General features: G+C 43.7%; 1 protein-coding gene and 1 long non-coding RNA gene across 8 annotated transcripts in view; both read right to left on the reverse strand.

Annotated features, from left to right (window-relative positions):
* The window catches only part of LOC129047220 (mitogen-activated protein kinase kinase kinase kinase 4-like), a 179,917-nt gene extending 160,595 nt beyond the window's left edge, over nucleotides 1-19,322 (reverse strand). For 2 of the 7 annotated variants that reach the window (XR_010136171.1, XM_054547431.2), the window contains exons 1-2: nucleotides 19,060-19,314; nucleotides 18,660-18,725 (exon numbers count right to left, since the gene is read on the reverse strand). Coding sequence is in view for 6 of the 7 variants with exons in the window: in XM_054547431.2 (XP_054403406.1) it covers nucleotides 18,660-18,725; nucleotides 19,060-19,116 (123 nt within the window). In the remaining variant the exon portion in view is untranslated. Of the gene's footprint in view, nucleotides 1-18,659; nucleotides 18,726-19,059 lie in introns of all 7 variants that reach the window. The other 5 variants (XM_054547429.2, XM_054547430.2, XM_054547428.2 and 2 more) reach the window with 5 other exon arrangements.
* Nucleotides 603-12,615, reverse strand: LOC134759636 (uncharacterized). The gene is made up of 2 exons (XR_010136173.1): nucleotides 4,077-12,615; nucleotides 603-4,031 (listed from the first exon to the last, which is right to left on the reverse strand). It is a non-coding gene; the product is annotated as an uncharacterized LOC134759636 (long non-coding RNA).
* Nucleotides 19,323-21,889: the final 2,567 nt, after the last annotated feature.

A 21,889-nucleotide genomic window follows, 5' to 3' on the forward strand; every position in this document is an offset into this window, starting at 1 on the left:
CATGAATTAAGGTATTTGAGCACCAAAAGCCCAGGCTAAATTCATGACTTATTTATCATTTTGCTATTATCACCCTACCCAAATTAGTGGATGCAAAACCCTAACTCTCAGCTGTAACAGGGCATACTGTAACACTGTAATTAATGGTGATTAAATTCTTTTGTAAGATGAAGATATTAAATGGACATATTTATCTCCATTTATTATATCTCCATCTCATTCCCCCAAAGTTGAATGTTCTGTAATACTCGAAACTTTTTAAATATTCCTTAGTGAACAACAAAAGGAAGAGAGGAGACAGAAAACTGAGATATGGGAAAGAAAAGGCCAGGGTGCTTAAAAAGTTGGCCAACCCAAGTCACACCATGCAGCCCCCAGTTAACTGCCAGCTGACTTCAGCTTCCAGAGAGATCCTAGAAGAGATTGACAGAAGAGCCACCACACTACCACACTGAGTACGCCCCAATCCAAATTACTGACCTACAAAAGTATGAACAAAGATGATGATGCTTATACAACATGAAGCCAGCAAGTTTCAGGCATGGTTTGCTACCCAGCAAAGGCTAACTGATATATTACCACCATCTGATGGGTTTACTGCCTTCTTAAACCCCATGAAAACACGAACTGTATCTTTTTTTTTTTTTTTTGCCAATTCTTTATCTCCATCATCTAGAATAGCATCTGTAGGTTTTTTTGTTTGTTTTTGTTTTTTTGTTTTGAGACGGAGTCTCGCTCTGTCGCCCAGGCTGGAGTGCAGTGACACAATCTCAGCTCCCTGCAAGCTCTGCCTCCCAGGTTCACACCATTCTTCTGCCTCAGCCTCCCGAGTAGCTGGGACTACAGGCACCCGCCACCACGCCCGGCTAATTTTTTGTATTTTTAGTAGAGACGAGGTTTCACCGTGTTAGCCAGGATGGTCTCTATCTCCTGACCTTGTGGTCTGCCCACCTCGACCTCCCAAAGTGCTGGGATTACAGGCGTGAGCCACTGCGCCTGGCCATCTGTAGTATTTTTGTGTTGAATGAATATACTAATGAATATGCTATTTATCTGATTAGAACAGCAGTCCCAACCTTTTTGGCACAGGGACCAGTTTCATAGAAGAAACTTTTTCCACGAAGGTGGGCGGGGGGTGGCAGTGGTGGGAGACAGTGACAGATCATCAAGCATTAGATCCTCAGAAAGAGTGTACAACCTAGATCCTTCATATGCACAGTTCACAAAGGGGTTCATGCTCCTTTGAGAATCTAATGCCACCACTGATCTGACAGGAGGTGGAGCTCAGGCAGTAATGCGAGCAATGGGGAGCGGCTATAAATACAGATAAAGCTTCAATCCCTTGCCCACTGCTTGCCTCCTGCTGTGGGGACTGGCTCCTATTAGGTCAAGGACCAGTACTGGTCTGAAACTCGGAAGTTGGGGACCCCTGGATTAGAAGACCCTATGTATTTTTTAGTTTAAAAAAACAAGGTTCAAAATTTTCAGGTTGAGTATCCCTAATCCAAAATTTGAAACCATGTGACCATCAACATGACTCTCAAACTAAATGTTCACTGGAGCATTTTGGATTTCAGACTTTTGGATTAGAGATATTATACCATTAAATATAATATGAACATTCCAAAATCCAAAAAAATCTGAACTACTTCTGGTCCCAAGCATTTCAGATAAGGGATATTCTACCTGTGTTAGTTAATAAATCATTAGCACTTTAGAGTAGTTATTTTCCGTGTCTTCAGTACAAGAAAAACTTTACAGTATTGTTATGGGCTGAAACCGTGATCCCCCAAAAATTACTGACATGTTGAAACTCTCATCTCCAGTACCTCAGAAAGTGATTGAGACTTAGAAACAAGGCTTTTTGAAGAAGTGACTGAATTAAAATAAGGCTGTTAGAGTGAAGCTTAATCCAATCTGACTGCTGTCCTTGTAAGAAGAAATCTGGACACAGACACCAGGGAGGGGTGCACAAAACGAAAGGCTGAGAAGGTGGCCATTTGCAAATGAGAAAAAGGAGCCTCAGGAAAAACCAACTCTGCCAACACCTCAATCTTGGACTTCTGTCCTTTAGAACTATGAGAAAATGATTTATATTACTGAAGCCCCCAGCCTGTGACATTTTGTTATGGCAGCCCTAACAGACTAATGCAGGTATGGAGTTCCCATACATTTGTTCTTCTGGGTCTTGAAGCCTCTTATTTTTATCACATTCTCTGAATAGTGAAAAATTATTGAGAGATTCATAGAAGAAAAGTTGGGTGGCAAGAATTTCTTAAGCTGGTTTTTTTAACTAGGAGAAGGTATCTTAGTTCCATGTACGTGACTGATGAGTTCTGTGATTCCGAAGTGGACTGCAGCCTATGGAACAAATCTTAGATCCATTCTTTTACCAGAGAGTTTGAACAAGATAATCTTCAAGCCTCCTCCTAGCCCCAACATTCACGTATCAGAGTTTACATGGAAACTATCAGAATGTTCAAATGAATTCTGCATACGATTTAGAAAGAAATGTTCATTTCCATTTTGATTTACAGTTGGCTGGTATCAGTGTCAAACTTCTCAGGAAGGCTCGTTTTCTCATGGTTTTTTGATAAAGGGGAAGATAAGGTTCTTATAGTTATTTGAAGAAAATAAAATTATCATGATTAGTTATATAACATAATTCTAGAATATTATTTCTCACTGTATAGGGAGGGGTTTTCTAGCCGTTTTTGTCAAATAGCCTCTTTTGAAATATAAGAAAATTATGTTTCTTAACTATATAAATATGTTGCATAAAGATGGCATAACTTTTCTCAAAGTTAATTTCTCAACAAGTTTCTTCACAAGTACAGGAAATGCATTTTAGCGAAAACTTCCTTCCCTATAATTTATTCTAAACAGGTTGCTTGGACAAAATCTGTGTTCGGGTAGTTCCCTTTTACTAACATTTAATAAATAGTTACATGAAAATGGTTTTGAAGGTATAAGAATAATAACTATTAAACTAAACCTGAAAAGGCTTGATTGTTTAGCATTCATGTAGCACCATCAGACTTCCAACCTATCTTAAGTCACCACTGGTTCCTTCAAGCAACGCTCTCTGGATTGGATTTGAGGTTTGTCTCTATTGTATGAGTGAGGTTCTAAGACAAAGATATTAAAATATTGGCTCTTGTCATAAGGCCATCTGAGGTTTCAGATTGTAAATGAAATGAAAAACTCCCTAGGTATTTGTTATTTTTGGTAGGATCAGATGATGGGAAATTAGAAAACTTTTTTTTTGAGATGGAGTCTCGCTCTGTCGCCCAGGCTGGAGTGCAGTGGCGCGACCTCAGCTCACTGCTACCTCCATCTCCCAGGTTCCAGCAATTCTCCTGCCTCAGCCTCCCGAGTAGCTGGGATTACAGGCACCCCCACCACGCCCATCTAATTTTTGTATTTTTAGTAGAGATGGGGTTTCACCGTGTTAGCCAGGATAGTCTCGATCTCCTGACCCCGTGATCTGCCCGCCTTGGCCTCCCAAAGTTCTGGGATTACAGGTGTGAGCCATCGCACCCAGCATTTTTTTTTTTTTTTTTTTTTTTTTTTTTTAGACAAGGTCTCACTCTGTCACCCCAGGCTAGAGTGCAGTGGCGTGATCTCAGCTCACTGCAACCTCTGACTCCTGAGTTCAAGCAATTCTCATGCCTCCGCCTCCCAAGTAGCTGGGATTACAGGCATGCGCCACCATGCCCAGCTCATTTTTTTGGTACTTTTAGTAGAGATGAGTTTCACCATTTGGCCAGCCTGGTCTTGAACTCCTGATCTCAAATGATCTGCCCACCTAAGCCTCCCAAAGTGCTGGGATTACAGGAATAAGCCACTACACTCAGCAGAGGGATTAAAAATTTTTTAATTGATCACTGTCAAACTGGAACACTGGGATAGCAAAGTACCTTTTTACCTAAATATTTTAAGCACAATCAAGACTTTGGTTTAAGGCCGGGCGCAGTGGTTCACACCTGTAATCCCTGCACTTTGGGAGGACAAGGAGGTGGGTGGATCACCTGAGGTCAGGAGTTTGAGATCAGCCAAGGAGGCGGGTGGATCACCTGAGGTCAAGAGTTTGAGATCAGCCTGGCCAACATGATGAAACCCTGTCTCTACTAAAAATACAAAAATTAGCCAAGGTGTGGTGGCAGGCACCTGTAATCCCAGCTACTCAGGAGGCTGAGGCACGAGAACTGCCTGAACCCGGGAGGTGGAGGTTGCAGTGAGCCAAGATGGCGCCCACTGCACTCCAACTTGGGTGACAGAGTAAGACTCTGTCTCAAAAAAAAAAAAAAAAAAAGATTTTGGTTTAACAGAAACTTTTGATTAATCAACCCTTGAAGTTGAAAGTGAACTATCAATGTTCCAAGGCCAGGGTCTTTGATATTCCTCAACAAACAAATTTCTCAGCCTGGCGCAGTGGCTCACACCTGTAATTCCTGCACTTGGAGAGGCCAAGATGGGTGGATCACCTGAGATCAGGAGTTCGAGACCAGCCTGGCCAACATGGTGAAAATCCATCTCTACTAATAATAAATTAGCCAGGCATGGTGGTACACACCCGTAATCCCAGCTACTCAGGAGGTTGAGGCACAAGAATCACTTGAACCTGGGAGATGGAGGTTGCAGTGAGCCAAGATCATGCCACTGCCCTCCAGTCTGGGTGACAGAGGGAGATACTGTCTCAAAAAATAAAAAATAAAAAATAGGGCCGGGCGCAGTGGCTCACGCCTGTAATCCCAGCACTTTGGGAGGCCAAGGTGGGCAGATCACGAGGTCAGGAGATTGAGACCATCCTGGCTAACACGGTGAAACCCTGTCTCTACTAAAAATCCAAAAAATTCGCCGGGCGTGGTGGCCCACACCTGTAGTCCCAGCTACTCGGGAGGCTGAAGCAGGAGAATCACTTGAACCTGGGAGGCAGAGGTTGCAGCGAGCCAAGATCGCACCACTATACTCCAGTCTGGGCGACAGAGCGACACTCTGTCTCAAAAAATAAAAATAAATTAATAAATAATAAATAAAAGTAAAATGTACACTAAAAAACCATAAGGCCAAGTGGGTAGAAATGGAGGTATACCATAGTAAGGTATAATATCATTTGAAGGTAGACTATGGTAAGTTAAAAACATGTGCTACAAACCTAAAGCAACCTATAAAATAACCTAAGTAGAAGTTATAGGTAATAAGCCAGCAAAAGGAATCATTAAAAAGCAAAAAAAAAAAGGGCAAGACAGACTACCAATGAGATCAAGTCCTCAGCTGATAGAGCCAGCAAGAAAATAAACAGTATAAAGACAAGAAAAAAATAAATAAGCATCCTATTTAAAATTCAACATTTAAGTCGCTTTTTTCATATAACAATAAGAATATATTTTCAGCTAATTAACTAGAAAACTAATGAAATGTCTAATACAATCTTGGAGTTGATGACTGACAAAGCCCTTGCTTATACAAAATAATGCAAAAAGAATTTCACACTTTGAAAGCCAGCATTAGTAACTACAAAGTCCCATTTTCCAGTATGATTAGAGAATGGTTAGAAATATCTCACTCAACATCAAAAAAAAGCCACAACATCATTTTACCTAATCGGAGTAGAAAAATAAAATTCTCTTTTGTCCATATTATCAAAGAGCAAGGCCAGGCCCAATGGCTCACGCCTGTAATTCCAGCACTTTGGGAGGCCAAGGCAGGTAGATCACTTGAGGTCAGGATTTGGAGACCAGCCTCAGCAACATGGTGAAAACCCATCTCTACTAAAAATACAAAAATTAGCCAGGCGTGGTGCTGCATGCCTGTTAATTCCAGCTACATGAGAGGCTGAGGCAGGAGAATTGCTTGAACCCTGGAGGCAGAGGTTGTAGCTCTGTCTTCAAAAAAAAAAGCAAAAAAACTTTATCTTTTAATTATTTTGTTATATAACCGGAACTACAGAAACTTATTAAAAACTATGTGAATATCACAAACCTGTACACCATTGTTCCCATTTTACAGAGGTCCCTTTCAGCCCTAACGTCATGGGGATCAGCAGCTGAACAAAGCAGTCTCCCCATGTGTAATGTAGGGCAGAATGTGGCCTACTTCAGGCCAGCTGTTTACCGAATATTATTCCAGATATTGCTCATAAGACAATCTGAGGCCCGATGAAGGCCCCTCCTTCACCCATATGAGAATGTTCAGGATGCTAACTTCTAACTGATACAGGAGATTCAAAAGCAAGGCGCACCAAACAGTGCAGATGTAGGAAGCAAGGCTTCCTGAGAGACAGCTGGCTCAAGGCAAACTGAATGGAGACAGTCAATTATCATAATCAATGGAACACACCCCTCCTATCTTTATTCAAAGTAGTATTAACCAAGATGATGAATCATCAGCTCAGTGGGTTGTTTTAACTCCTAGCAGACTGTTCACTGCTCCACATACATCTATGCCTCATCTAGAGCATCTGAATTGAAATCATAAAGCTTCACTGTGCATACCACCGTATCTGTTTTATCAGCTCTAACTTAGCTATCGTGTCACACACTCCCATAGGCTTCTGCTGTTCCCCATCTGCAATATCATCCTCTTTAACTGTGTGTTCATTTTCTGCCTTACATATTAGGCTATACGCTACACAAGGGCATGAGCTGACTGCCTTTCTTGTCCATTGTCACCAGTGAGCAAGCCTTGCATGGTGCCTGGCACATATTATAAACACATTAAGTACTAGTTAAATAAATAAAGGAAATCTTGACTAGCAGAGTAGGCTCAAAATATCTGTAGACAGTGAAACAAGAAACAGAAACCAAGCCTTGAAATCACTGAAGAGTAAAGAGCTGAACACCTGTCAGATTTTTCTGGGAATCAAGGAAGGGAACAAGAATAAATGAGAAAACGTGTACATATAGAGAACTAAGATGCTCTAATATGCCAAGTTCAAACTGGAATGGCCCTAGAATTTGAGTCATGCCCTAGCAGGTGAATCAATACACCCAACGAATTGTGTCACTTAAATGTACACACTCAACCGCAGGCAATATTCAGTGTCTAACCCAGGATCTCCAACAAATTATTAAGTACCTTGATGCACAGCCCTAACTCAGATAATATTCAGTCTTTGACATACCTCTCAAAATTGAAGTCATAAAACTACACACCAATTACATAAAGAGTCTCAGAAAAACTCAGTGGGGGAAGGGCTCTGGTAGTCAACAGTATTCTGTCACTGTCACGGCAAGTAAGAATGAAAGCTCTCCAATATAAGAATTTTCAAAAAGTAAACTATTACTTAACTTAATTTTATGTAATCTGAATGCAGTAAGGCCCTAACAGAAGGTATCACAAAAAAAACTTAAGAATAAAATAAAAGAAAAATACTCTGAAAAATACACTTGAAACAAATGAGCAAACTTATTTCCCCCAAAACACATAGCAAATCATTTATTTAACTTGGAATACATCCTTCTGACCAAAGATAACATATTTTGCTTTGTTTTTTTAAAATCCAGGCAAGACAACAGCTTCTGCTTGAGATAAAGGAAAACTGCAGTCTAGCATCACATGGTAAATATACAAGGGAATTCCCCCCAAAAATAGAAGGAAAAACCAGTTTGGCCTAGTTCCTAGTACCAGTGACCTCGCTGTTAGTGAATAGTTTGTCTTCATAGTGATAAGAAAGGAACTGTATTCATGTTTTTAAAAATGACTTAAGGCCAGGCGCAGTGGCTCACGCCTGTAATCCCAGCACTTTGGGAGGCCGAGGCGGGCAGATCACCTGAGGTGAGGAGTTCGAGACTAGCCTTGCCAACAGGGCGAAACCCCATCTCTACTAAAAATGCAAAAATTAGCTGGGCGTGGTAGCTCACACTTGTAATCTCAGCTACTTGGGAGGCTGAAGCAGGAGAATCACTTGAATTCAGGAGGTGGAGGCTGCAGTGAGCCGAGATTGTGCCACTGCACTCCAGCCTGGGCGACAGAGTGAGGCTCCATCTCAAAAAATAAATAAATAAACTCACAGTAATGACTAATAATAAGAGTGCGGAAGATAAAGGATTCAGGGATGCAAAACTTCCAACTGCTTTTCCCTCATCCAGACAGTCACTCAGGGTCATCAGAACCAAGCGTTTGGTTACACTAAAGAGAAACAAGAAGACCCAAACAGATAAATTCCCCCTCCTTTCTCCCTTCTGTGGATGACTTAAGGTGCAGTTCCATCAACATCATGCCTATCAATTGGTTAACAGGTAAAAAATGTGGTACAACCATAGCCTAAAATTCAGCAATAAAAAGGAACAAAGAACCACACTGCTACATGGTCGAACCTCAAAAACATTAAACACAGGTGACCACACATTGTAGGATTCCATTTAAATGAAATGTTCAAAAAAGGCAAATTAATACTGACAGATTAGCAGTTGCCTGGGGCTCTGGGTTGGAATGGGGATTAACTGTAAATCACTACGAGGAATCTTATTGGCATGATCAAAGTGTTCCAATATTGATCTGTGGTGATGGTTGTGCCACTCAGTAAATTTACTAAATATCACTGAAATGTAAGCTTGAATTGGGTTAATTTCATAATACAGAAAATATACCTCAATAAAGCTGCTTTAAAAAAAAAATACTGCTGAACAAACTCCTCTATCTCTCAAAGGTTTGTTCAAAGCAGCAGCCAACATGGTAATTAATACCTATCATGGCACTGCTTGGCATCCTGCCTCACTTTCCTTATTCCTCATCCTCATCTCCCTCGGCTTGCACCTCCCAAATTAAGTATCTCTGACAGAGGTCACGCAGTAAGGTCACAGAGGTTACGCACTGCTTACCCTTGTTTTCATTTTTTATTTGTTGTTATTGTTATTGTTTCGTTGGTATTGTTATTGTTCTGTTGGTATTGTTATTGTTCTGGATGAAAAAAAACAAACACCTGAGCAAAACCCTAAGTCCAAAATCAAAGACACAACTGTTGGTTAAACATGGTGGACTGATCACATGAGTTATTAAGAATTAATTCCCATAAAAATGATTTTAAAGTAAACAAAAGAATAAAGATATAAAGGGGAAGAGAGGTAGTAGAGATCATTTCTATCAGGTTTTGACAGCTAAAAAGTGGATGGTGAGAGGCCGAGGTAGGCCGACCACTTTAGTCCAGTAACCTTGGCAAGATGGTCAAATACCATCTCTACTAAAAATTTTAAAAATTAGCTGGACATGGGCTGGGCGCGGTGGCTCACGCCTGTAATCCCACCACTTAGAGAGGCCGAGGCGGGCGGATCACGAGGTCAGGAGATAAGAGACTATCCTGGCTAACACGGTGAAACCCCATCTCTACTAAAAATACCAAAAAATAAAAAAATTAGCCAGGCGTGGCGGCGGATGCCTATAGTCCCAGGTACCCGGGAGGCTGAGGCAGGAGAATGGCATGAACCCGGGAGGCAGAGCTTGCAGTGACCCGAGATTACACCACTGCACTCCAGCTTGGACGACAGAGCGAGACTCCGTCTCAAAAAAAAAAAAACACTTAGCTGGATATGGTGGTGCACCCCTGTAGTCCCAGCTATTCAAGAGGCTGATGTGGGAAGTTTGCTTGAGCCCAGGAGGTCGAGGCTGCAGTGAGCTGTGATCACACTACTGTACTGCAGCCTGGGGGACAGAGCAAAACTCTGTCTCAAAAGACAGACAGGCAGACCAGGGGCAGTGGCTCATGCCTGTAATCCCAGCACTTTGAGAGGCCCAGGCAGGGGGATCACCTGAGGTCAGGAGTTCGATAACAGCCTGGCCAACACAGTCAAACCCCATTTCTACTAAACGTACAAATATTAGCCAAGCATGGTGGTCTGCACCTGCAGTCCCAGCTACTTGGGAGGCTGAGGCAGGAGAATCGCTTGAACCCACAAGACGGAGGCTGCAGTAAGCTGAGATGGCGCCACTGTACTCCAGCCTAGGCAACAGTGAGACTCTGTCTCAAAAAAAAAAAAAGATAAAATAAAAAGTGGATGGAGTAGTAACTAAGAGGTAAAAATTACAACCTAAGTGCCTACTAAGGATACCAAAAAGAAGTGAGACAGTTGGACCTACAAAACCCTGAGAAGGTCATCATTTGGAATAAACCAATACCAAGTGAGGTGCAAGGCCAAAATCAGAACTGATCAAAGTTTGCATATTTAGTGGTTGAAAGCCCCAGGTCCCCTTTCTCTGCCTTACACAGTCTGGTAACTGCCTCACATCACTCCATACCCACAGGAAACCAGAGATTTAGTCCCTAAAGAAATCGAAAGCAGTTATGTTCCAGACAAGCGGAGATGAGGCAGTAATAAGAAAAAGGGATTTTCAGCCATACAAGGACTTAAAACCTTAATACGCATACACGCTTTCTTTTAAAACTACTAGAGGATGTGCTTCAGGAAAATAATATAGTAAACCAAAAAGGAAAACTGCAGTATCCAGGAAACAGACATTCCAGGACAATAGCTACATGCCAGGTCCAGGGGCAACCATACCTGCACAGCTATGAGGAAACTCCAGGAAGAAAAAGTTGAAATCAACAGGTTATCTGCAACAATAAATTATCTGACATGTGGTGTTAAATTAAGCATTTGGAAAATGTGATAAAGACTAAACTTTGCTAGGCATTTGTTATACCTTTTAGGGTATCTGAGGAGGAAGATGATGATAGGTACAAAGAAAACTAAGCAAATGAAAAACTAAAAGCGATGTGGGGGCAGGGGTGTTGTTTAAAAAAGGAAATGTAATCATATGAGACTGTTTAGCTCACATATAAATGGTATTTACATAGTCATGATAAAAGAAACAACTATCACTTTAACCCAAAATTACAGTATGCCCACTTAAGGGAGGCAGCAAGTATAGGAGTTAAATATTCAACTACTATTGAACTAACTAGTTCAATAACTACAACTACTGCTAGAGAAAGTCAATAAATGTATAAAACTGATAAATGAAGAAATAGCCACATAAGTACATAATTTAGAAATATAGCAATAAATTTCAGATGTAGCAGCTAAAAGCACTGAAAACAGATGCTTGTGGAGAACAGGATGACTCCGACTTTTGGTATGAGCACTTTAGTATCATTTGATTATAACTATCGATTCATAACTGTTAAGGCCCTATTTATCATATGAAGGATTTTTTAAAGTTATAATGTAAAAGTGGGGTTTTTCTTTCATTTATTTAAATTTAATAGGATAACTTGTTCATATTTAGCCATATCTGAGACAGTTCCAAAGCACAGGGGTCAAAGACGTTTTGGCACTAAAGCATAAAGCTGCAAGCAGCACCTGCTCTAGCTCCCCAATGTTCAAAGGGTGGGAGAACCAACTACTAGGCACAAACGACAGTCCTCAATTCTCCAGCTCACTAACACACCAACCACCCAGAGTTTACTAAGAGCCCTGCTACAAATTCAATCCTGCCAGTTCAGTGTTCCTGAAAGTGTGGTCTGCTGACCACAGCAAGATCATTTCTGAAATTAGAAGTATATAAAACCTTTTATATCACCTGAGTTTCTTATACTTTTTTAAAAAGAAAACAAAAACAAAAACTTTTACAGCAAAATTTGACAGGGGAAAAATGTCTTTTGATTCTACAAGTAAAAAAAGTAGACTGATATTCTATATGTATACCTTTTCATTTCACTTTTCATTTGTTTTTACTGTAATTTAAAGCACAGAGAAGCCCTGCTGATGAGGTTGAGCCATTTAAAATGAACACATTGCAGTATGTGCTGTTTCCATGTGTCGGTGCATTCATTGTGTCTGAACACAAGTGTGCTGGGCAGGGGACCCAGGGAGATGCAGACAACAGAGAATGTATGACTGACATCCCACATCTGGCATTTTGTGTCCATCCCCCTGTTTTTCTTGAGTTCCATAAGGGTAGATATATCATCTGCTTCATTTACCACTGTGTATCTAACTCTCAGAACAGGGCCCAGCACACATCCACAGTACCTGCATGAAACCACCCTTATATGGTTAATCGTTTTTCACTTTTGTCTCCCCAATTTAGTTATACCTAATGCTATCTAGATATCAAAGTTTGTAAGAGTCCAGTTTTTAAAACGGGATGTCCTAAAACTTATCATTGTGATCATTCCTTAGAGATTCTTACAGAAAAAAACTACCTCCTAATGAATCACTTTATTAATTACTCAACCCAAGAGGCAGCTTTTCTGAATAATACTCACCAACTCTTATTACTGAACCTGCTCCATAACAAAAGAACAAATTCTGTTTGGTGAGCAGTGACACATAACATTATAAAACCTAACAACCATTGCTGCCACAATGGTCACTGGTAATAAATATAAGATTACCTTGGCCTTCTCCATTTTCTTCCTAGTCATCTTTCCCTGTATGTCTAAAAACTTTACCCTGACTCAAGTTCGAGACCAGCCTGGCCAATATGGTGAAACCCCATCTCTATTAAAAATACAAAAATTAGCCAGACGTGGTGGCGTGCACCTGTAGTCCCAGCTACTCAGGAGAGTCACTTGAACCTGGGAGGCGGAGCTTGCAGTGAGCTGAGATCGCACCACTGCACTCCAGCCTGGGCAACAGAGTGAGACACCGTCTCAAAAAAAAAAAAAAAAAAAAAAAAAAAAAATATATATATATATATATATATATATATATATATATACACACACACACACACACATAAAATATTGGTTAAGAAAAAAGGCAAAATACGAATTGAGTTTGCAGCTAGGCAAATGAATGTATATTTGTCACAAAGTTTCAAGCTGTAAGGAGTTAAAAACCCATCATCAGCAGGGTTTTGTTTGGTAGTTGGCTTTTCTGTAGAGCTTTTGATGTTTCAGTTAGTAAAACAGTTTTTGAAAGTAAGGGTTGAAACTCTTTAAGAGAGCAGGGCTTGCTCAACAGGGCTGGCTTCCTCCCACCTTGCCCAAGTCCAGAATCTTCCAGCATGAAGGAAATCTATGTCTCAGAACAAGCCTGAACATGCCTCCCAGTGGCAGATCAGCTGACACAATCTCCTCCTAATGAAAACATCCAGTTCTACAAAATTCATTTTGCCCCAGTGGATGTCTTTACCTCCAATTAAGAACAAGAGATGCTACACTTAAAAGGTAACACTTAGAGAATCCCTCACAAAAGTTTAAGTACTTGCTCCAAAATGCAAATTTTTTTATTTTTTCTTTTTGGAGGAGTCTGGCTCTGTCGCCCAGGCTAGAGTGCAGTGGTGCTATCTCGGCTCACTTCAACCTCCACCTCCTGGGGAAGTTCAAGCAATTCTTCTGCCTCAGCCTCCCGGGTAGCTGTGACTAGAGGCACGCGCCACCACACCTGGCTAATTTTTGTATTTTTAGTAGAGATGGGGTTTCACCATGTTGACAGGCTGGTCTTGAACTCCTGACTTTGTGATCGACCCGCCTCAGCCTCCCAAAATGCTGGGATTACAGGTATGAGCCACCGCGCCCGGCCCCTAATGATTTTTAAAAGCCAGACAATCTATATGGCACTTTACCACTGAGCAATCGAAAGCAATTTTAGCACTTTAATCACCCCGCCCCTGCCTTTTTTTTTTTTTTTTTTTTTTTGAGACAGAGTCTCATTCTGTTGCCCAGGCTGGAGTGCAGTGCCATGATCTCAGTTCTCTGCAACCTCCGCCTCCTAGGTTCAAGCGATTCTCCCGCCTAAGCCTCCCAAGTAGCTGGGATTACAGGCATATGCCACCATGCCCGGCTAATTTTTTTATTTTTTTAGTAGAGATGGGGTTTTGCCATGTTGGCTAGGCTGGTCTCCAACTCCTGACCTCAGGTGATCCGCCCATCTCGGCCTCCCAAAGTGCTGGGAATCCCAAAGCTCCTCCTAATACTGCGGGCAAACCGTGTACCCACTTAAAGGGACATGCCAAAGCCTGCAGAGAACGAGTGAATTCAACAAGTTAAACCTAGCAAAGAGTAATGCCCAAGTATCCACCCCAACCTCTCCTCCTCTCTACCACCACTGCCACTATCCTGCCTCAGCCTTCACCTCCTGTCACTGGACCACTTGCCCAAGGCCAACCATCTTACCAGCTCCTTCCCAACACACATCTGGATCAAGTCCCCTACTCTAAGGGATCCCCAATTCCAACAAAATCTTTCAGTGACTCCTCAATGCTTAAAGAAGATGTCTCTCCTCAAGTCCAAATAATACCTCCTTGAAATTCCCACCACTCCCTAACCTTTCTACCATTCCCAAAGGTCACTCTTAGCCCTACTGCCACACACAAACACTCTCCCCTCCCTTTCTTCAATAAATGAGGGGTCTACCATTAGCACAGTGTCAAATGAGCGTCAAATGAGCAAACTCTTAGCGTTAGCTCCCCTTACCATCAAGGTCTTTGGGCCTAGGGTACCGTTGTCCTCAATCTCCAAGGTCCACATTGTACCCTTCCTCCAATGACAAGATCAGAATGCGTCAGTCTTCCATAAAATCTATGGTCCCTCCTTTGAGTGAACCTTGATTTCAGACATTTTACCTGCTGGATTCTAAACTCCCTGACTTCCACATTACTGTTACTGGATTTCCCCTCTGTCAGTCCTTCCAAGACTCAGAATTGTCCTCAGGCTGGCAATCTTCCTTTTTTTTTTTGAGACAGAGTTTCACTCTTGTTGCCCAGGCTAGAGTGCAACGGCACAATCTCGGCTCACTGCAATTTCCACTTCCCAGGTTCAAGTGATTCTCCTGTCTCAGCCTCCTGAGTAGCTGCGATTACAGGCACCCGCCACTACACCTGGCTAATTTTTCGGTATTTTTAGTAGAGACGGGGGGGGGGGGGGGGGGGGGGGGTTCACCATGTTGGCCAGGCTGGTCTCGAACTCCTGACCTCAGGTGATCCGCCCACCTGCGCCTCTCAAAGTGCTGGGATTTACAAGCGTAAGCCACCGCGCCTGGCTGACAATCTTGTATTCAAGACATTTGGAACACCAGCCATCACATGCTCACAAAATGCAAAATAACAGTAGTTACCCCAAAAAGAACACAAAAATGGTCAAATAAATATTTAAAATAACAATAAGGCCGGGTGCAGTGGCTCATGCCTGTATACAATCCCAGCATTTTGGGAGGCCAAGGCGCGCACATCACTTGAGGCCAGGAGTTCAAGACCAGCCTAGCCAACATGGTGAAACCCCATCTCTATATACAAAAATTAGCTGGGCATGATGGCACGCACCTGTAATCCTAGCTACTCAGGAGGCTGAGGCAGGAGAATCACCTGAACCCAAGAGACGGAGGTTACAGTGAGTGGATATGGTGCCACTGCACTCCAGCCTGGGCAACAGAGCAAACCTCCGTCTCAAAATAAAATAACAATAAAATCCAAAATAACACGGAAACAAACTTGATTTATTTCTGGTTTTAATTTTTCACAGTATTATTCTTCTCATTGATCATACCAGACACTTCTCTTATAAATATATGGTACTCTGAATGTAACCTTGTGAAGAGAAATTTACAATTTTAAGTTTATGAGTATCCATCTCTCAAAAACCTAAGAGTGAAAATAAATTTCTCTAAACAGAATACACCCTGTTTTTCACCTCCTTCTTTTAAGATGAAGTTACATACTGTTCAACTATACCAGACCATATACCACTGTTGTCAGAGACACAGAAAATTAGAAGTTACCCCGAAAAAACTGGATCAAGTCCCCTACTCTCAGGGATCCCCAATTCCAACAAAACCGTTCAGTAGCTCCTCAATGCTTAAAGAAGATGTCTCTCCTCAAGTCCAAATAACATCTCCTTGAAATTCCCACTACTCCCTAACCTTTCTACCACTCCCAAAAGTCACTCTTAGCCCTACTGCCACACACAAACACCTCTCCCCCTCCCTTTCTTCCATAAATGAGGGGTCTACCATTAGCACAGTTTTGCAGGGGAGTCGTTCGCCCCAAAAGAAGCTATTTCATACGACATATCAAATCTCGGAAAACTCTCTCTTTTCAACTCACTCACTTCATGTAAATATAGTTGCCTCAAAATAAGCAACCTCTGCGCTAATGAAAAATAGAAAATATGACACTAAAATAAATTAGGACAAGTTGTTCAGCTTACAGTTTTTACCTGAAATTATGTTTAAAAATAAAGACCTTTTTATAAATAACAATTCAGCAACAAATATTTTTCGAACTTTAATGCTATTCATCCTAAAGGATGTTTACCAGCAATAAACAAACTCTAAAGTGTTAATAATGTAATCCCAAATCTACCACAAGCAAATCATACCAACAAAAATCCTAAATTAACTCCTACGCATAATTGTAAATGGTTCTAGAAATTAAATAGTCAAAAAGAGGAAAAAAGAGATGTTCTGCTATTTTCACCACCTCTAAGATTGAAGTTCCCGGTACCTGCTTGTAAACATTAAAGAACTTCTTGTTATAGTAAAAAAAAATTTTACTGATGTATGAGACAATCAGGAAAACGTTAACAGTGAATATACGACATTTTTCTAAGTGTGATAACAACAATGTGATTGTGTAAAAAAGAAACATTCTAAAGTATTTACAGATGAAATGGCATTTGGGGTTTACATTAAAATAAAGGAGGAGAAGAAGAATACAGATGAGACAAGATTAGTCATCTGCTGATAAACTGAGCTCTCTAGTCTTTATGTTTGAAATTTTGCATAATAATATAAAAATGTAACTGCTTATGAGCAAAATCTCAGGCACTATTTTGTTCTGGACTGTAGGCAACTTTTGCACAGATTTAATTCCCTAGGTTTGCATAATTAGAGAAATTCTCAACTTGTACCGACTTTGTAGTCAGAGAGCGGTGTCATGCCAGTATCCCAAATACCTGCCAAACGTAGCGCTCAGCAAACCTAGTTCAAAAGCTCGGGAAGGTTGCGGGGAATGGAACCAAAATGGCAATGAGGGGAAATAACAATGAACCTGACTAAACTCTTACCATAAACAGCTCCCACCTCTTAAAACCAATAAAGACAAACTGGGGTTTCATTCTTTCCCTTCTCTTAAGGTTTAAAGACTATATCGCCTTCTAGCTTACTTCTCTGCCCTTAACATCCATGCTGACCAAATAAGACACAAACAATCCAACTACTGTGTAGCCAGGTCAAAAACAAGCTCTGGCTAATTCACTCGGAAGACTACAATCACCACTTAGATTTGGCGAGAAAAAACTGGGTTAGAAAAAAAATGACTGGTGCTTAAACAAACAACAGACCGGGGAGAATGTCTTTTAGCCAGTTACCAACCACTCAGTGAGCTGCAACACAATCTTTTCCAAAATTTTCCAAAGCCTTCCAAATTCAGTTGAGCCGGGCAAGCTGAGTTAACGGGGCTCTCTTTCAAATTCAAAAATCTGGCCCCGGCCCCAACAGTTAACCAACGAAACACAAGCTAATACACTTGAGATCACCTAAGAATACTGACCCAAGTTCGGACTACAGTCCAGTACAGTATACTACCCAGGCTAGAAATCTAGGCTAAGGAGAGGCGTTCAAGTGATAGATAAACTCTACTCACAACGCAGAAAAGACACAATAAGATCCACACTTAATCTAGCCTAAGAAAAGGTCTACAGTCGGCTTCCAACCCCCCCAACTCCACCCATTTTTAATGAGACAATGACAATTCTTCACGGTGAACCACAGAGCCCTGCTTCCCTAACCTTGTACCGACTGTAATAGAACACACCCCTAGTGCAGATTAAACTTTTGGAAAACGTTCAGTAATGAGAAACAAATCAAGACAGGAAGAATTTAACATTCCGTTCTGAATTTTCAAGCCCTGCGCCTCCATTCCCTACATATCTTTCATAATCTCTAGACTGTACAATGTATAAAATGAACACTGTTAGTCACATCAGGTGTCAGCTACTCAGCGCAGACTCAGTCTCCAGATTTGCTAGTTTCATTTATCGCTGGGGTGGAGGGTGGGTGTTAAAATTTTTTAAAAAGAGAAAGACCTGGGTGGGTGTGAAACCAGGGCATCCTCTATATTCTCTTCGCTCTCCGTCATTTCTGTTTCAATTACACAGCTGTCAAACAGGTTATTCCTGGAATTCAGATTTTATAATCCCCACATTGTAATTCTTCCTGCTGCTGTTGCCCAAACACACACTCCTCCCTGCTTCCCCAAAATACGTATCCATCAATAGAAAGGATGACAACCAGTTATAAAGTATTCCCAGGTAACGCCAAACTCCCCACCTTGAGCAACTGGCAAGCACTGAGTGGAGGCTGAAACATGACAATTTTCACGATGGCCAAAGCAGTGGTTTAGGATCGTCAGAGGCAAGGCCCGCCTCCACTGTATTTTAATTTACACACAAACTCAGAAGGCCAGATTTGGGGAAAAAAAGAAAAAATTCAGGTTATCTTATTTTTTAAAAATGCTTTTCCATTTTATTGAAGTAAAGTGCATGCCTAAGAGTGTAGCTTATTTCCTTATCTCAAAGCCAGGAAATGAGGTCTTTTAAGGCCAGTCTGAATATAAACTCAGTGTGCAAAAACAGAGGGACTGCAAGGCGAAACCCCTCTCCCAACTTTGGCCAAGCGGCGTGGCCTCCAGTCAGCAGCATGTTTATCACCCTCTCCTCGTCCCCCAACAAGAAGTTTCCACATGCCACGGGAAACAAAGAAGGCGCCCACACCGACCTTATAGACTTGTCCATAGGTGCCATTTCCAACCACTTCCACCAGCTCAAAAATCCCAGCAGGATCCTGGAGAGGAAGGAGGGGAGGGGTTATCATTTAAAAAAAGCCAAAAAAATGAATAAATCAGGCAGGGCAGTTGGAGAGAAAGGGCGGTGACAAAAGAGGTGGGCTTCGCCCCGCGCGGTCCCCCAGCGCCCGGGGGTCGCGCGGCGGGCTCGGGGCGTGGGGGCGGTGGAGGGTAGCGCCCGCCCCGCACCAGCCCGCACAGGCAGACAAAGGGGCCGCCGCGCCCGCGGCTCTGCCCACGGCGGCGCCCGAGCGCCCGCCCGACCAGGGCGCGGCCCCGGCTGCCGGCTGCCGGCTGCCCGCTCCCCGCGCGCCCGCTCGCGGGCCCACTCACCCGCAGGGAGGAGAGATCGATGTCCACCAGACTTTTTGCAGGGGAGTCGTTCGCCATTTTCCCTTTTTGCCACCAAAAAACAAATAACAATAAATGTCTCTGTCGCTCTGTGTATCTCAGCCGCAGACCAGGCCGCCGACCGCGCTCCTCGCGCTGCAGCCGGGCCGGCCCGGTACTCTCCTCGCGGGGCCGGGGGCGGCGGCGGCGGGCTCGGCTGCGCTCTCGGGGCTCTCGGCCGGCCGGGCCGCGCGGAGGGCGGACGGAGCGTGCGCGGGCGGCGGCGGCGCTCGCACCATGGCGCGGGGCCGGCCGTCAGGCCCCCGGGCGTCGCCCGCCGCCTCAGGCCCCGGCACCCGCGCCCCGCGCCGCGCGCCTCGAGGACGGGCCCGGAGCGTGGGGCCGCGGCGGCGCCGAGAGTTGAGCGAGTGAGCGCGAGGCAGCGAGACAAAGATAACCCGGGAGGCGGAGGCGGAGGCGGGGAGCGAGGTGGGGAGGGAGGGGGCGGCGGCGGCGCTGGAGGAGGAGAAACGGGACACCAAAAATATATTCTGAGGAGAGAGAAAACAGCTCCCCCTTTCCTCCTCAGGCAGGAAAAACGGGCGGAAACGCACTCACACCCCGAGCCCTGGCGGGGAGGGCGCGGGCCGAGGCGCCCGCGCGGCGTGAATATTCATCAGGGATGGGGCCAGAACAATGGCCGCGCCGGCGGGCAGCGCGGGCAGCGGCCCCGACACGACGCCCGGCGCCCAGGGTGCGGCCTCGGTGCTCGACCCCGCACGGCGCTCCCGAAAACAGCAGGAGCGGGGAGGAAACGGGCTGGGATTTCCCCGGGGAGGAGCTGGGGTGGGGAAACGCCCCTACCTCGCGCTAACAACAAATGACATGAAACTGAGCTGGACCGACACTTAAGAGGCCGTGGACCCTTGCGTTTCCCAGGGCAAGGGTGTGTCCCGCCGGCCGCGCCCCGGCTCTAGAGGGACCCGAACCGGGTGTTGCCGAGCGGAGGAGGGGCCTCCCTCGATCCTCGCCCCCTCCTCGCCCCATTCGCCCCATCCCCCACTCTCCCACCCGCTAGAGAGGAGACCCTTAAGTCCTTCGTTTCCGGCTTCCCTGCACGGTTTTCTTTTCCTTTCTCTGCTTTTGCAGGCTAAATGTGTGGTACGGTTGTGGTTGTAGTTGTGGGATTAGCTGAGCATCGCTGGGCTGCCCGGCCATATCCAAAACAGCTCCTGTAATTGTCTGGCGCTGCGCTCCTGGCTGCGCTCGGTAGGTGAGCACTGTGTTTGGGGCCCTTAGTACCAACCCGCGTTTTGTAACCTGGAGATCACTAAGGATCAACCAACAGGTTTCTTCCGGCAACCTCGGAAGCCAGTCGGTAGTTAGGCACTTTAATGCCAGTGAATCAACAGTCATTTATATCGCATTCCTCCACCGTCCAAAAACTTTTCAGTGGTTCCCTGTTACCTCACAGGTGTTCTCAAAATGTGAGTGCTTCAGGCAAAGTGCCAATTGCCTGGCCCTGCCTCCCGAGTTCTCGTTTCAGGAGGTCTGCAATGGGCCTGAGAATGTGCATGTGTAAGTTCTCAGTGTAGCTAACGTCGCTGTTACAGGGATCACTGGTTGACAACGGTGGCCTCCGGCTATTCATGATTGGATTTTCATAAACATCACCATCATCATCTACCAATTCTTATGCACATACTGTGTCTCCCCCACACAAACGCGTTGTGCGGAGTGCTTTACACACAGCAGTCTATTTACAGCCTTGAAGGAATGTTATCCTCCTTTTAGGTAAGGAAAGCAAAGTACTGAAAGATAAGGAGTATGTCCAAATTCGTTAAAAGCACAGCCTGGAAGTGGAGCAGGGATTTTCACCAGGTTAGCCTGTTCCCAAAATCCAGATCTCTGATTCAGCCAAGTTAGCTCTACCCAGAATATGTATAGCACTCTCCTGCTTCCCAACAGTTTGGTTTCTGAAATTTTTGACTATGAGAATCCCTGGTAAGGGTAAAATATATTGAGGGGCTCCTGGTATCCATTTATAAGGAAAATTATAGTAACCAAGTATTCCTATGAATGTATTGGTGCTTTTAGATAATTTTGGTTTTTGTCAGCAGCAATGGCATTATCTATGAGTGTAAATAAAATAATTTACTCAGAGAACTAGACAGAAACACATCTGAACTTTCAGGCTATCTTACTATTGATAACATTGTTTTTTGTTTGTTTGTTTGTTTTGAGACAGAATCTAGCTCTGTCACCCAAGCTGGAGTGCAGTGGAGTGCTCTCAGCTCACTGCAACCTCTGCCTCCTGGGTTTCAGCAATTCTCCTGCCTCAGCCTCCCCAGTAGCTGGGACTACAGGTGCCTGCCACCATGCCCAGCTAATTTTTTATTTTTAGTAGAGACAGGGTTTCACCATGTTGGCCAGGCTGGTCTCGAACTCCTGACCTCAGGTGATCTGCCCACCTCGGCTTCCCAAAGTGCTGGATTACAGGCATGAGCCACCATACCTGGCCTATTGCTAACATTTTAATAGTGTTTATTATTAATAATAGATGATACAATGTGCTAAGTCCTTCACATGTATTATCTCATTATTCTGCTCTTAATTCCAAATGACACTCCATTATTCCCACTTCATATGTTAGAAAACCAGCCCTTAAAAAAGTTAAGTAACTTGCTCACTATGCACAACTAGACCTGATGCAGAAATGCCAGGGCCCCTTCCAAAGCAGCCTCCTTCCACAGGTTCAACTCCAAACCCATGATATTGAAGCCTACCTCACACCACCCCTTCCTCTCCATCTATCCAAATTTCTTCATCACCT

Source organism: Pongo abelii, chromosome 12 (genome assembly GCF_028885655.2).
Source record: "Pongo abelii isolate AG06213 chromosome 12, NHGRI_mPonAbe1-v2.0_pri, whole genome shotgun sequence".
In the NCBI taxonomy this organism is placed as follows: Eukaryota; Metazoa; Chordata; class Mammalia; order Primates; family Hominidae; genus Pongo; species Pongo abelii.